At 56.7% G+C, this 10927-nt stretch overlaps 1 protein-coding gene across 1 annotated transcript; it reads left to right on the forward strand.

The window, feature by feature from the left end:
* Positions 1-1755: 1755 nt before the first annotated feature.
* TMEM271 (transmembrane protein 271) lies at positions 1756-7215 on the forward strand. Its single transcript, XM_070506438.1, has one exon. It carries the CDS (start codon positions 2041-2043, stop codon positions 3169-3171), a length of 1131 nt encoding a protein of 376 aa, XP_070362539.1. The 5' UTR covers positions 1756-2040; the 3' UTR covers positions 3172-7215.
* Positions 7216-10927: the final 3712 nt, after the last annotated feature.

Below are 10927 nucleotides of genomic sequence, written 5' to 3' on the forward strand. Positions count from 1 at the left end.
CATCCTTCTCCACGGAGGTGGCTGTCAACCTCGTCGCCCTGGAAACCGAAATAATCATTGGAAGTCAGCTCATGACAAGTCCGCTCACGCGCGTGGGCGCCACGATTATTATACAAGCTGATTTACACACTGTCCTTCTAAACCTATACAGCACAAATGTGAAAGAAGGCTCACTATTCCTACTTTTCTGGCAAGTCATCACGCATGAGGAGGACGGAAGGAGGAGGTTCAGCTGATGTTCTAAAATCTGCACTCCTTGCTAAAAATACAGCGAAACCTGCCCCTTCTCCGCGCAGCCATCGCGTTCAAGCGAATCCTACGCAAATGTCCAGAGCGCCGCAGGAAGGGCTTCGCATGTATCCACCGGGCAGATGGTTTCCGTGAAACGTGGGCGACTGCCCCTGCGCGCCGGCGGCCTTGCGAATGTGGCGCGGCTTTCTCCAGAGCGAGGGGCCTCTGCGGCTTTTGCCGCTGCCCACGAGGCACCAACGGACTCTCCGTGCACGAGGGGGCATGAAGCTGTGAGCTCTGGGGCGTGTGTCCACGGGCCAGAACTTGTTAAGTGGGTGGCAGGAACGGAAGTGTGTTCTCAAAGCACCCCTGCATCTCCCCCATCCCCTCCTCCCCCAGCGCGGTCCCTAGCGCAGCCACGCCTGCCTCTTCTGGATCCGGCGCAAAGTTATTTAACGCTGTAATTAGCCGGCAGGGTGAGTCATCGGCTCCCCGGGCCTCGCTGCTGCGGCGGCAGAGACCCTGTGGAAGGAACCACGCGCGCAGGCCCACTCGGCCTGGTGGGACCTCAGAGGACCTTCCAGAGACACCCCCCTCCCCAGGTCTCCTCTCAGAAAGAGGCGAGGGCCCAGAGAGGCCTGGGGGAAGGCCATCTCCTCCTCCCTATCCCTCCCCACGCCTTCCTCTCACCCACCTGGAGTTATCCTGGTCGGAATGAGGCAATTTGCTGCCGTCCCCCGACCCCTCCCCGCATTGCACTTAGGCCGTGAACCGCCTTCTGATGAATTAACTCACACGCACCCAAGTCTGGGGGAAATTCCTGCATGATCCCGGAGAAGGGCTTTTTAAACTAAAGCCCAGACGAGACTCATCCAGGCTGAGGCTTCACCTCCAGCTTGGCAGCACCAATGCCCACCTCCCCCCACCCCCACGCACACGAGCCGGCGCTTCCCTGGCTGCTCTGGGGGGGGCCCCAGCACCGAGCTCCTCCTCCTCCACCTGCCTGGCCCCCTCCCCCAGCACCCCGCACCCAAACCTCCTCCCCACCGGGGCTCCCTTCCTCCCCGCTCCTCCCTCCCCTCTCCCCCAGACTCGCCTCCTCCCCTTCTCCCGCTCGCAGGCTCTCTCCCCTACCCCCTCCCAACCCCCTCCTCCCCTCTTCACCCTCTCCCTGCACCCTAAGCTAACTTCCTCAGGCTTCCCGGCCGCTGGTAGGCCGGTGGGCGTGGAGTGCGGCCCTGGCCCTGTCGCCAGGGAGGCGCAGACGTAGGGGCACCAGAGGTGGGAGGTGCTGGGGGTGGGGCCTGCGGGGGTCGCAGGAAGAGAGCCCTGGGGTGGGGGGTGGCGTTCCCAAATCGGCCAGGGGCGCCGTCAAGGGGAGGAAGGCGGAGAGACGCGGCGGGGGTGGGGGCCAACTCTCCTTGGGGAGGCGGCGGAGGGGCGTCCTAGGGCCTGCGGGGGCTGGGGGGGGGCGCGAGGGAGGGCGGCGCCTGGGCCAGGCGCGCAGGACCGCGGGCGGGGTGGGGGGAGCGGAGCGTCCTGGGAGGGGCGCCGCGGGCTGGGGAGGGGGCGCGCGCGCCCTGCGGTCCTCGGCGCCGCATCGGTTCCCGGCGCGGGGCCGCGGCGGCAGCGGGAGGCGGAGGATGTGGGCTCCGGCGGCGGCGGCGGCGGCGCGGGCCCGGGAGGACGCGGGAGGATGAGGAGGAGGCCGGCGGTCCGGCCGCGCGGCGCCGGGAGGAGGCGCAGGCGGCGGGGGCGGCGGCGGGCGGCGGCGGGCGCGCGGGGTGCGGGCCGGCTTGGGCGCGGAGGATGAAGTGGAGCGTCCGCGGGGCCTGCGCCGCGCTCTCCTCCTGCCTCCTGCTCGCCTGCGCGCTCAGCGCCGCCGCCGTCGGCCTTAAGTGCTTCTCGCTGGGCTCGGAGCTGCGCGGGGAGCCTTTCCGGCTGGGGGCGGCCGCCGGCGCCTTCTACTCGGGGCTGCTGCTGGCTGCCGGCCTCTCGCTGCTCGGCGCCGCCCTGCTCTGTTGCGGGCCCCGGGACGCGCCCCTCGAAGGGCCGGGCCCGGGCCCGGGGCTCGGGGTCCCCGCGGCTCCGACAGGGGCTCCAGAGGCCGCGCCGGGAGAGCCGGGGGCGGCAGCCGGGTCCTCGGGGCCGGTGAACAGCCAGAACCTGCTCCTGCTCGGCGTCCTCGTCTTCATGCTCGGAGTCCTCAGCGCCTTTGCGGGCGCCGTGATCGACGGCGACACTGTGTCCCTAGTGGAACGCAAGTACTCCCACTACTGCCTGCCCCCGCGCGCGCCGGCCGCGGCCCCCGGCCCGGCCCCCGGCCCCGCGGCCGCCGCCCCAGGCCCGGCCCCAGGCGCGCCGCGCGCACGCAGCACCCTGGACAGCGCCACGTCCGCCAAGTGCCGCCAGCTGAAGGACTACCAGCGCGGCCTGGTGCTGTCCACCGTCTTCAACTCGCTGGAGTGCCTCCTGGGCCTGCTCAGCCTCCTGCTGGTCAAGAACTACAAGTCGTCGCAGGCCCGGCGCGGCCGGCGCGGCCGGCGGAGGGGAGGCCGGGCCCTGGCTCGGCCCCGCAGCGGCCCGGGGCTCCGCGCGCAGCCGCCAGCCTCCCGGGCGCGGCGCGGCCGGCGGGGCCGGCGGGGGCGGCGGCTGCAGCAGCGGCCGAGCGAGGCTTCCATCCTGTCCCCGGAGGAGTCGGACTTCGCCGCCCCGGGGGACTGCGCGGGCTTCGCGGCGCACCACGCTGTCTCCTACATCAACGTGGGCGTCTTCCACGCGTTCGACGAGGCGGGCGTGGAGGTGTGCTGCGGGGGGCACCCATCAGTGGAGCTGCCGGGGTACGCCCCCTCGGACCCCGACCTTAACGCCTCGTACCCCTACTGCTGCCGGCCGCCCTGCGAGGCGGTGCGCCCCTGGGAGCCGAGCCGGGCCTGCTGAGCCCCTGGGCCGACCCCGGACGGACCGCGCCCTCGTGCTCCTCCGCACCAGACCACCGCAGCGAGGGAGGACCGGGGCTGGCGGGGCGCAGAGCCAGGCCTCGCCGTGGCGTCTCATCTCCAGGGGCAGTCTGGCCCGGCGCCGCTGAGGGCTCCCGGCCAGAGACTGGTCCTCCAGTATTATCGTTTCTGTGTCTGGGAGGTATCTCTTCTTTTCTGTGTCTGTTCGTATCCGGATTCCATTTTAAAGTTTACAATAAATGTTTTGGGGTTGGCTCGCCCCCACCGCACTTCTCTTTGGCAAGTCCGTTTCCTGGGGTCTTGCTCCAAGGTCCCTGGTGAGAGCTCACCGCGCGAGGGTGGTTTCGCGGCAGGAAGAACCCTCGCGGAGAGGACAGAAGGACAAAGCTGCTGGTACTTTAGGAATGAAAGAAGAGAAAAGCACCCACAGCAACACTTTGTACACGGATGTGCCTGCTTTTGTCGATACTTTCTTACTGTAAAGCTCTCCATAAACAGTGAAAATGTTTGGTAAATTTATTGCAATTTAAAATTGGTGAGTTCCTTTATTAAATTAATTGCTATGTTACTGGAGATATTCATCAAATTGGAGCTGGAGGATGTCTACACACATCAGTTTGGGGGAAATGGTTGAGTTTGGTCTGACAGATCCTGAGTTTGAACAGTCGTATTCTGATCGCTGGCTGACTTCATCCAGCCTCTTTCTGAAGCTAACCTTTTTGTGTGTACCGGGTTCCATACTTTGCTGTTTTTGGAAACTGGCTATGGGGTTTCTACTGCAAAGCTGAGCTTATTTCTGGTTAATATCTATGAACAATCCAATCCTATTTTGGAAAGTCACAGTCATAGTTTTTCTGGCAAATTATTTTCCTGTTTAATTCATTAATCTGGTAATTTTGAATATTGTAGCATTTCACTTAAAATATACCCCTTAAATAGCCTTAATTGATGTGAAGGTCATACTTGTAAATCATTAGGATATACATGTGTGTGCATATTTACACACACAATATGAAATGTGTTCCACATGATGGTGAAGATGATGGTGCAGTGTGTTTCCATCCAGTTGGTGGGCTGGCTGGGAGCCAAGCAGACTCAGGGTCTCGGGAAATGGCGATCTAATGCCCATGTCCTGGGCTGGTGGCACCAGGCAGGTATGCCACTGATTGTGAGCATGCTCCCAGCAGAGCCCCACCATGACCCAAACGGCGAGTGCCTCCTGCAAGAGGAGATGGGGCACACCCAGTGCTCTGCCGGGGGTGAGCACAGCACAAAACACTTTAGGTGAGAAAAGCTCAAGAAATAATGTGTAATATCTTTGCAATGTATAGGGGTTCACTTCCAACTGTGGAATAGCAGCCAGATTTGGGGATGGAGGTGGTTTCCAGGTGCAGGCTCTGGAATGAGGTCTCTCCTCAGCTCCCAGATGCCCTGCCTAAAGCCTGTGTTCCCGTATACCCCCGAGACTGAGGCGCTGTCCCAGCTGAGACCTAGCCAGGCTGCCCAGCTGTAGTGGAGGCCACACAGACCGGTGAGGACCTGTCACCCTGGCTGATCCACGGAGGTGGCAGACCTGTTGTACTGATTCCAGGACAACTACTAGGAAACGTGAGGATCTGATCAAAGAGGTTGTGTGCTCATGTTCCCTCCTTGGCATGTTGATGCCGCCTGAGGAGAAAGAATCATTCAGGGCCACTTTACTAGGTTCTCATCCACAGGCCTCCTGAGATACTGGTCTATGTTAGGCCTCTGGATTCAGCCAGGCTGAAGGCATGGCCCAGTAGTCCACCACTGGTCGTTACGGTCTGGCTCCACTCCTGCCCCTGCACCACCAGCCCATTGGTCACCAACCTAAAGCAGAAAATGTGCTAAGTGGCAGCAAAGTGACTTTTAAAATACTTTCCCACCTACCTACATCAAATCAATAAGGCCTTGTCAGGCGTGCCTGCTTCCTGAGAGGGGCTGTGCCCAACTCCTGGAGCAGAGACCTCACGGCAGCTGCAAGGCTGACCTCCCACCGCTACAGCGGAGGCAACCAGGCCAGTGTACGCCTGATGGGTGGGCACACAGCACACCTGCAGAAGGCAGCTGGGCAGGGACTGCCTGCATGGAACCAACACATGGGCAGCATGGATGTAAGACGTCAGAGCTTCCATACTCTCCTTGTTTTAGGAGGGGTTACACGATTTGGACAGCTTAAAATGTTAGGTGCCTTATGAGTCTTTCAAATTTGCTATCAAAATCAGTGACCTGTGTAAAGTTTCAGACTTTTCTTGGGTTAGACTAGAAGGCAGGACCAGGAGGGGCTGGCAGGGCATCAGGCCGTCCTCAAGGTCGTCTGGCTGGGGCAGCAGGGAGCACCTGGTGGCACAGAGAGCTGCTTTTCCCCAGCAAACTTCTATGTGACCAACAACTAGATGAGATTTTTAAAGATGCGAGTGTTTCCAACTCCACGAATATTATTAACTTCACTTTACAGAGGGTGATACTGATGTGGAATACCAGGGATTTATCTTTTAAAGTTTACTGGAGGAAATAAAATCCCAAATATCCCCAAAGTCTAATTGTTCCAAAGATCGGTGCTCAGGGAAGTGAGTGGAGAGTCGCAGAGCTCAATTCTTTCCGACTAGCACTGCGTCTCGAGGCCTCTGCAAGTTCCTCCAGGTCATCGACTCTTGGCAGCACTTTTATCCACATTCATTCTACTTTCTGAAAGTTTAAGTCAGTTGTTTAGAATTGACTCTTTATGCTCCTTGGAAAATAATGCCAGTTCTTGAAACTTTCTTAAAATGGGTCTCATTCTGCTTCTCAGAATAACAATAACTCTTGGCCTGGTAGAGGCCAGACTGAGAGTTTATTATTATGATGAAACACCAAAATTAAACTAAATACATTTTAGCATTTTTACATGGCTTAATGCTGAGTTTGTAAGTTATTGTTTTAAACATTAAAGTTGTCTACTTTTAAGGGAATAATTTAAGATGACACATGATGTAGTTGCCAAACAAGCCGTGTTTCCTGAAGATGGATTAACAAGTGCTCCTGGGCCTCAGTACGTGGGTTTACATGCCTTCCTTAGTCAGAGAGGGTGCTCTGTCTTGGCAACACAAATCTGAACCACACAACTGAACTTTCGACTGAAATTCAATTAAATAATCATTTAATTTAAAAAATCAGTCAGATGGCGTTTGTGGTGAAGATCAAATTGCTCGTGATTGAAATTTTGACTCCTGTCTGGTGTCATGACGTGGTGTAGGCAAAGGCACACTGCACACACACGAGTGCACACATGAGCATACACACATGCACGCACACGCGAGATGCATGGGCACACACATGATAGTGAGCACACGCACATATGTGCACACACATGCTCATGCAGGCGTGCACATGTACACAGCACACACTCACACACACATGTGCATGCATACATGCACAGGCACATGCACACACACATGTTACACACATGCATGCAAACACACACGGCCTCCTGGGTGGTGTCTGAGGGCCAGGCCAGCAGCCCTGCCTGGGGCATCCAGGACCCCAGTTGGAAACTGTCCAGGGTAGTGTGGCCTGGCTGTGGACTGGTGCGTCCCCTTGGTGCAGCGATGTAGGATCTGCACATGGGGAGCATACCTCGGAGGGTAGCTGGTGGGGGCTGAGCTGCACGTAGGCCCTCACTCTGTCACATGCAGGTGGGGCAGGTTGGTGGGTGGCCCCTCACCCAGGTGCCAGCACAGCGCAGCTACATCAGAGCTGCATTGGGGTTGGGGCGAGTGCAGGGGCCAGACTGAGCTCCTGGGCACCCAGGGGGTCTGTGTTATGCAGACTGCTGTGGCTTGGTTGGTGCTGACCTCCTAGGTCATCTTTGGGTCTAGCTTCCCCTCTGAACAAGGGCTGCATGCACGCATGCTGTCCCCGGTGCCCTCAAAGTTATTATTGCCCCAAAGCACTGTTTCTCTCCAAGATATGAAAGAAAATGAATAAATGATGTAGACCTTACGAAAAATGACTTCTGGCATATAAATAAGTACAAAATTTATATACCTGTGTACCTCTTTTTATATGAGACACAGGCGGCAGCCTCATGTCACTTTCCAGATGACCCAATATCTTCACTTTATTTGCCACTTTTCAGCATAGTAATTGACAGGAACAAAACACCAACAAAATTTAACTTAGGAAAATAGTGTGCATATATCATCCTGTCCCCAGTTTGAATTCTCCTGAGGACTCCCAGGGTGGCAGGAGGAAGCCTGGTAGTTCCTGCCAGAGAGCCATGTTTGTAACAGTTTTCTTAAAATCTCCCTGTGTAGAGGGGAAGCTGCTTACACGTGAGTCTCACCAGAGAAACCCTGATCTCCGTTTTGCCTTTTTATCTGCCGTTGATCTGCCGTTGATTGACAGAGTGTCAATACAAATCTTGTCACTTTAGGATCAGTAAAATCTGTGTTAAAGCACAATACCCTCCACAAAACAGCCCTTTACTCCCCGGCTCTGCTGGCTTTCATCCTGGCCTGGCCGACAGTGTGGAGTGTGACCAGCTCTACTTGGGACGTGTGCAGGGCAGGAGGGCTGAGCAGTAAGTGGGGGAGGAGGCCGCCCTACCCCGTTCTGCCCACAGCTCCTGGAGGGCCCCACTTGCGTGCCTCTCTCCCGTCGTCCAGGCCCTGAATCTCCCGTGATGTGCCTGCAGTGGTCCCTACACTCCTAAACCACCCGCCTGTGCCCTTTCTTCATCTCCAGTCCTGAGGCAACGTCTTCCTAAAACATGGGTCACCTCGTGTTATCCTGGCAGAAACTTTCAGGAACTGCCCTTCCCCTGAAGGAAGGTAAACCCTGTGGACCTGGCCCAGCCTGACCTTCAGCCTTCTCTGTGGGCCGCCAGGGGCTGGGGACGGACTGGCAAGGGACTGCCATCTGGTGGGGCCATGTGAATAAACAGGTGTGACGACTGAGGCTGCCTGGATAAGCATCGGGGTGTGCAGTGGCGTTGACTGGATGAGGGGGAGGGAAAGGGACGTCAGGATGTGTCTCTGGAGCAACACGCTGGGGCTGGCATTATCGGCCGGGACCACCTCAGGGGCCAGGATGTTGAGGAGCTTGTGTTGGTTTCCTGCAGCTGCTCTCACAAAGCGCCACACATTGGTGCTTTGTTCATTGTCCCGCAGTCTGGAGGCCTGAAGTCCGAGATCCAGGCATCGGCAGGGTTGCTTCTTCCGGAAGCTCTGAGGAAAGTCCACTTCTCATGCCTCTGCTGGCTTCTGGTGGCTGGGGCAGACCTGACGGTCCTTGGCTTGCCGACGTGTCCTTCCAATCTCTGCCTTCATGTGGGCTTCTCCTCTGTCTCTAGGTGTCATTCCCTGTCTCCCAAAGGGACACTCATTGGATTTAGATCCCACTGTATCCAGTATGATCTGCAAAGCCCCTAATTCCAATTAGGGCCATGTTCTGGGTGGACAAGAATTTTGAGAGACAATACTGAACCCAGTAAAGAACTCAACCAAGGCTCATGGTTGCTCATTCTTTTCTGCAGGAATTCCTTCCTACATGGGGCTCCTGAGGGACGAGCACCCCTTCCCTGGGCCAGGACCGTGTGGGAATGAAGCTGTTGGAGCCCTCATCAGGCCACAGGTGTTCACGGACCTGAATAGGTCTGAATAGATGAATATTCTAATAAAGCTGAAACATTAAAATTAATTGTCCAAGGGAAGAACTTTCTGAAAATAAGTTACATTTGGCTTGTTTGCAAATATTTTCAGTAACAGCCACAATAACCCAATTATTTTGCAAATCCACACTGGCACATGTCACTCTCCTCAGTGTGGGTGGGGCCAGCTCTGAGTCCAGCCAGGAGACTCAGCACACACGCAGACAAAAGGCTGCATGACTGTGAGCTCATGGCCCCCAGGCTGCTCTAAAAGGGACCTTCTCTGACACGGATTTTCCTGGACCCTCTGCTTTGGGCCTTGAGTCCTTGGTTCACACATTTCCTTCTGCAAACGTGCCCTTCCCCATCCCCTGACCCCGTCCCTTTGTCCTGGCCCAGCTGGGACGTCACCTTTGCTGGGAGCCTCCCTCCCATTCTCTGGCAGGACAGGGTCTATTCTGCTGGCCCCTTCACTGCGGCGCTTTCCACGCCTGTCCCAGTGGCCTGCCCATGAGAGTCCCTCCTGCCTTTCAAGTGTAACCCAGGTTATTTTTTCCTTACGTTCATGACTTCAGTTCTCCCCTGTTGAAGCCCACATCCCGAGCTCTGCCTGTGGCTCTGTCGCCACCCACGCTCCTGCCGAGCACTTCCGCCCCCTCACCTCTTGCCCATACCCATCCACCCGGGGAAGGAAGGCTCCTGGAGCTGCTGGAGGCCATGCCCTCACCTGCCCAGCTGCAGCCAGCCCTGGGATCCGTGCTGAACCTGAAGTGCACACCACTGTCTTTGTCGGTGTGGGTATCCCCTAACCAGCAGCTAATTCATCTTGAGGGCTCATCACGGGCCAGGCCCTGTGTGCCAAGCACTTTAGGTTCACTGTCTCTCTCAATCCTGAAAACACCCACCTTCCAGGTGGGAAAGCTGTAAAGGCTTAGGGAACACACTTCTGTGGCCAAGATGGAGTGGCGTGAGCTCAGTCTTTCCTGGTGCCCTGGACCCCTGCCTTGTTCCAGCCGCAAGGCAGGACCAAACTTCCATCCCTAAGCGGCACTTGAGGGAGCTGTGCAAACCCAGATATGGGGCGGGCAATGTCATAGTCTCCATCTCCCTCCAGACCTCTGGGCTCTTACAGCCAACTGCCTGCTCCCTACCCGCTTCAGGGTCCCTCAGGACCCAAACTCAACATCTCCCCCTTCTTGGCTGAGTGGCCCCACCCCATCACCCACCCCAGAGGCCTGTCCCTCACGCCCTGCACACACCCGTCTGGTCCTTCAGTTCAGCACTCTGCTAACCCATCTCATTCGGTTTTCCATTCAACAGCTATCAACGGGCCCGCAGCTGGGGGCTCCAGAGGGTGCCCCGTGCTCCACCCTGCCGCATGACCTGACCCGAGCACGTGCGCTTGCTCTTGCCAGAACCAAGGGCTAAAGAGATTTTACATTATTTTTTTCATACTAAGTCCAAAAATCTGGTTGTATTTTACACGTAGAGCTCCAGCCACATCCAAACGCTCAGGAGCTGCCTGTAGCGAGTGGCTGCCGACTGCCTGACTCAGCGTCTCCTCTTTCCCTGCACACGTCTGTATTTCAATTAGGAAAATGCTGAACATGAAGTGCTGCACGTGATCCCACCCACAGGAACCCGCCACCGAGGCTCAGTTCGCATTGCCCTCAAAACTAAAACACAAAAATTTAAAATCTGGCAGTTTACTCCCTGTACTTGGTCCACATTTCTCTTTTATGTTTCGATATACAAAGTGTTACAGGAGCGGCCAGAGCTCCCTCGCCTCGAGTTGGCTGTGGGTCTTGTGCTTCTGCCACAAGAGTGTGTGTCCGTGCACGTTATGTTGTTTTGAACGTTTTTAAACTTTACATAATGGTGTCACGCTGTAGTTAATCTTTATGCAATATGCTTTTTTGCATTCAGTGTTATGTTTTTGAGATTTATTTGTGGTGCTTCCGGTGCCTCTGGTTCACTTATTCTGACTGATGTACTCTATTCCGCTGTGTAGATAAACCACAGTTTATTCAGCATTCCGGCACAGAGGCACTCCTAGATTACCTAGATTATGACCTTTTTCACTGTT

Source organism: Equus asinus, chromosome 3, assembly GCF_041296235.1.
Source record: "Equus asinus isolate D_3611 breed Donkey chromosome 3, EquAss-T2T_v2, whole genome shotgun sequence".
In the NCBI taxonomy this organism is placed as follows: Eukaryota; Metazoa; Chordata; class Mammalia; order Perissodactyla; family Equidae; genus Equus; species Equus asinus.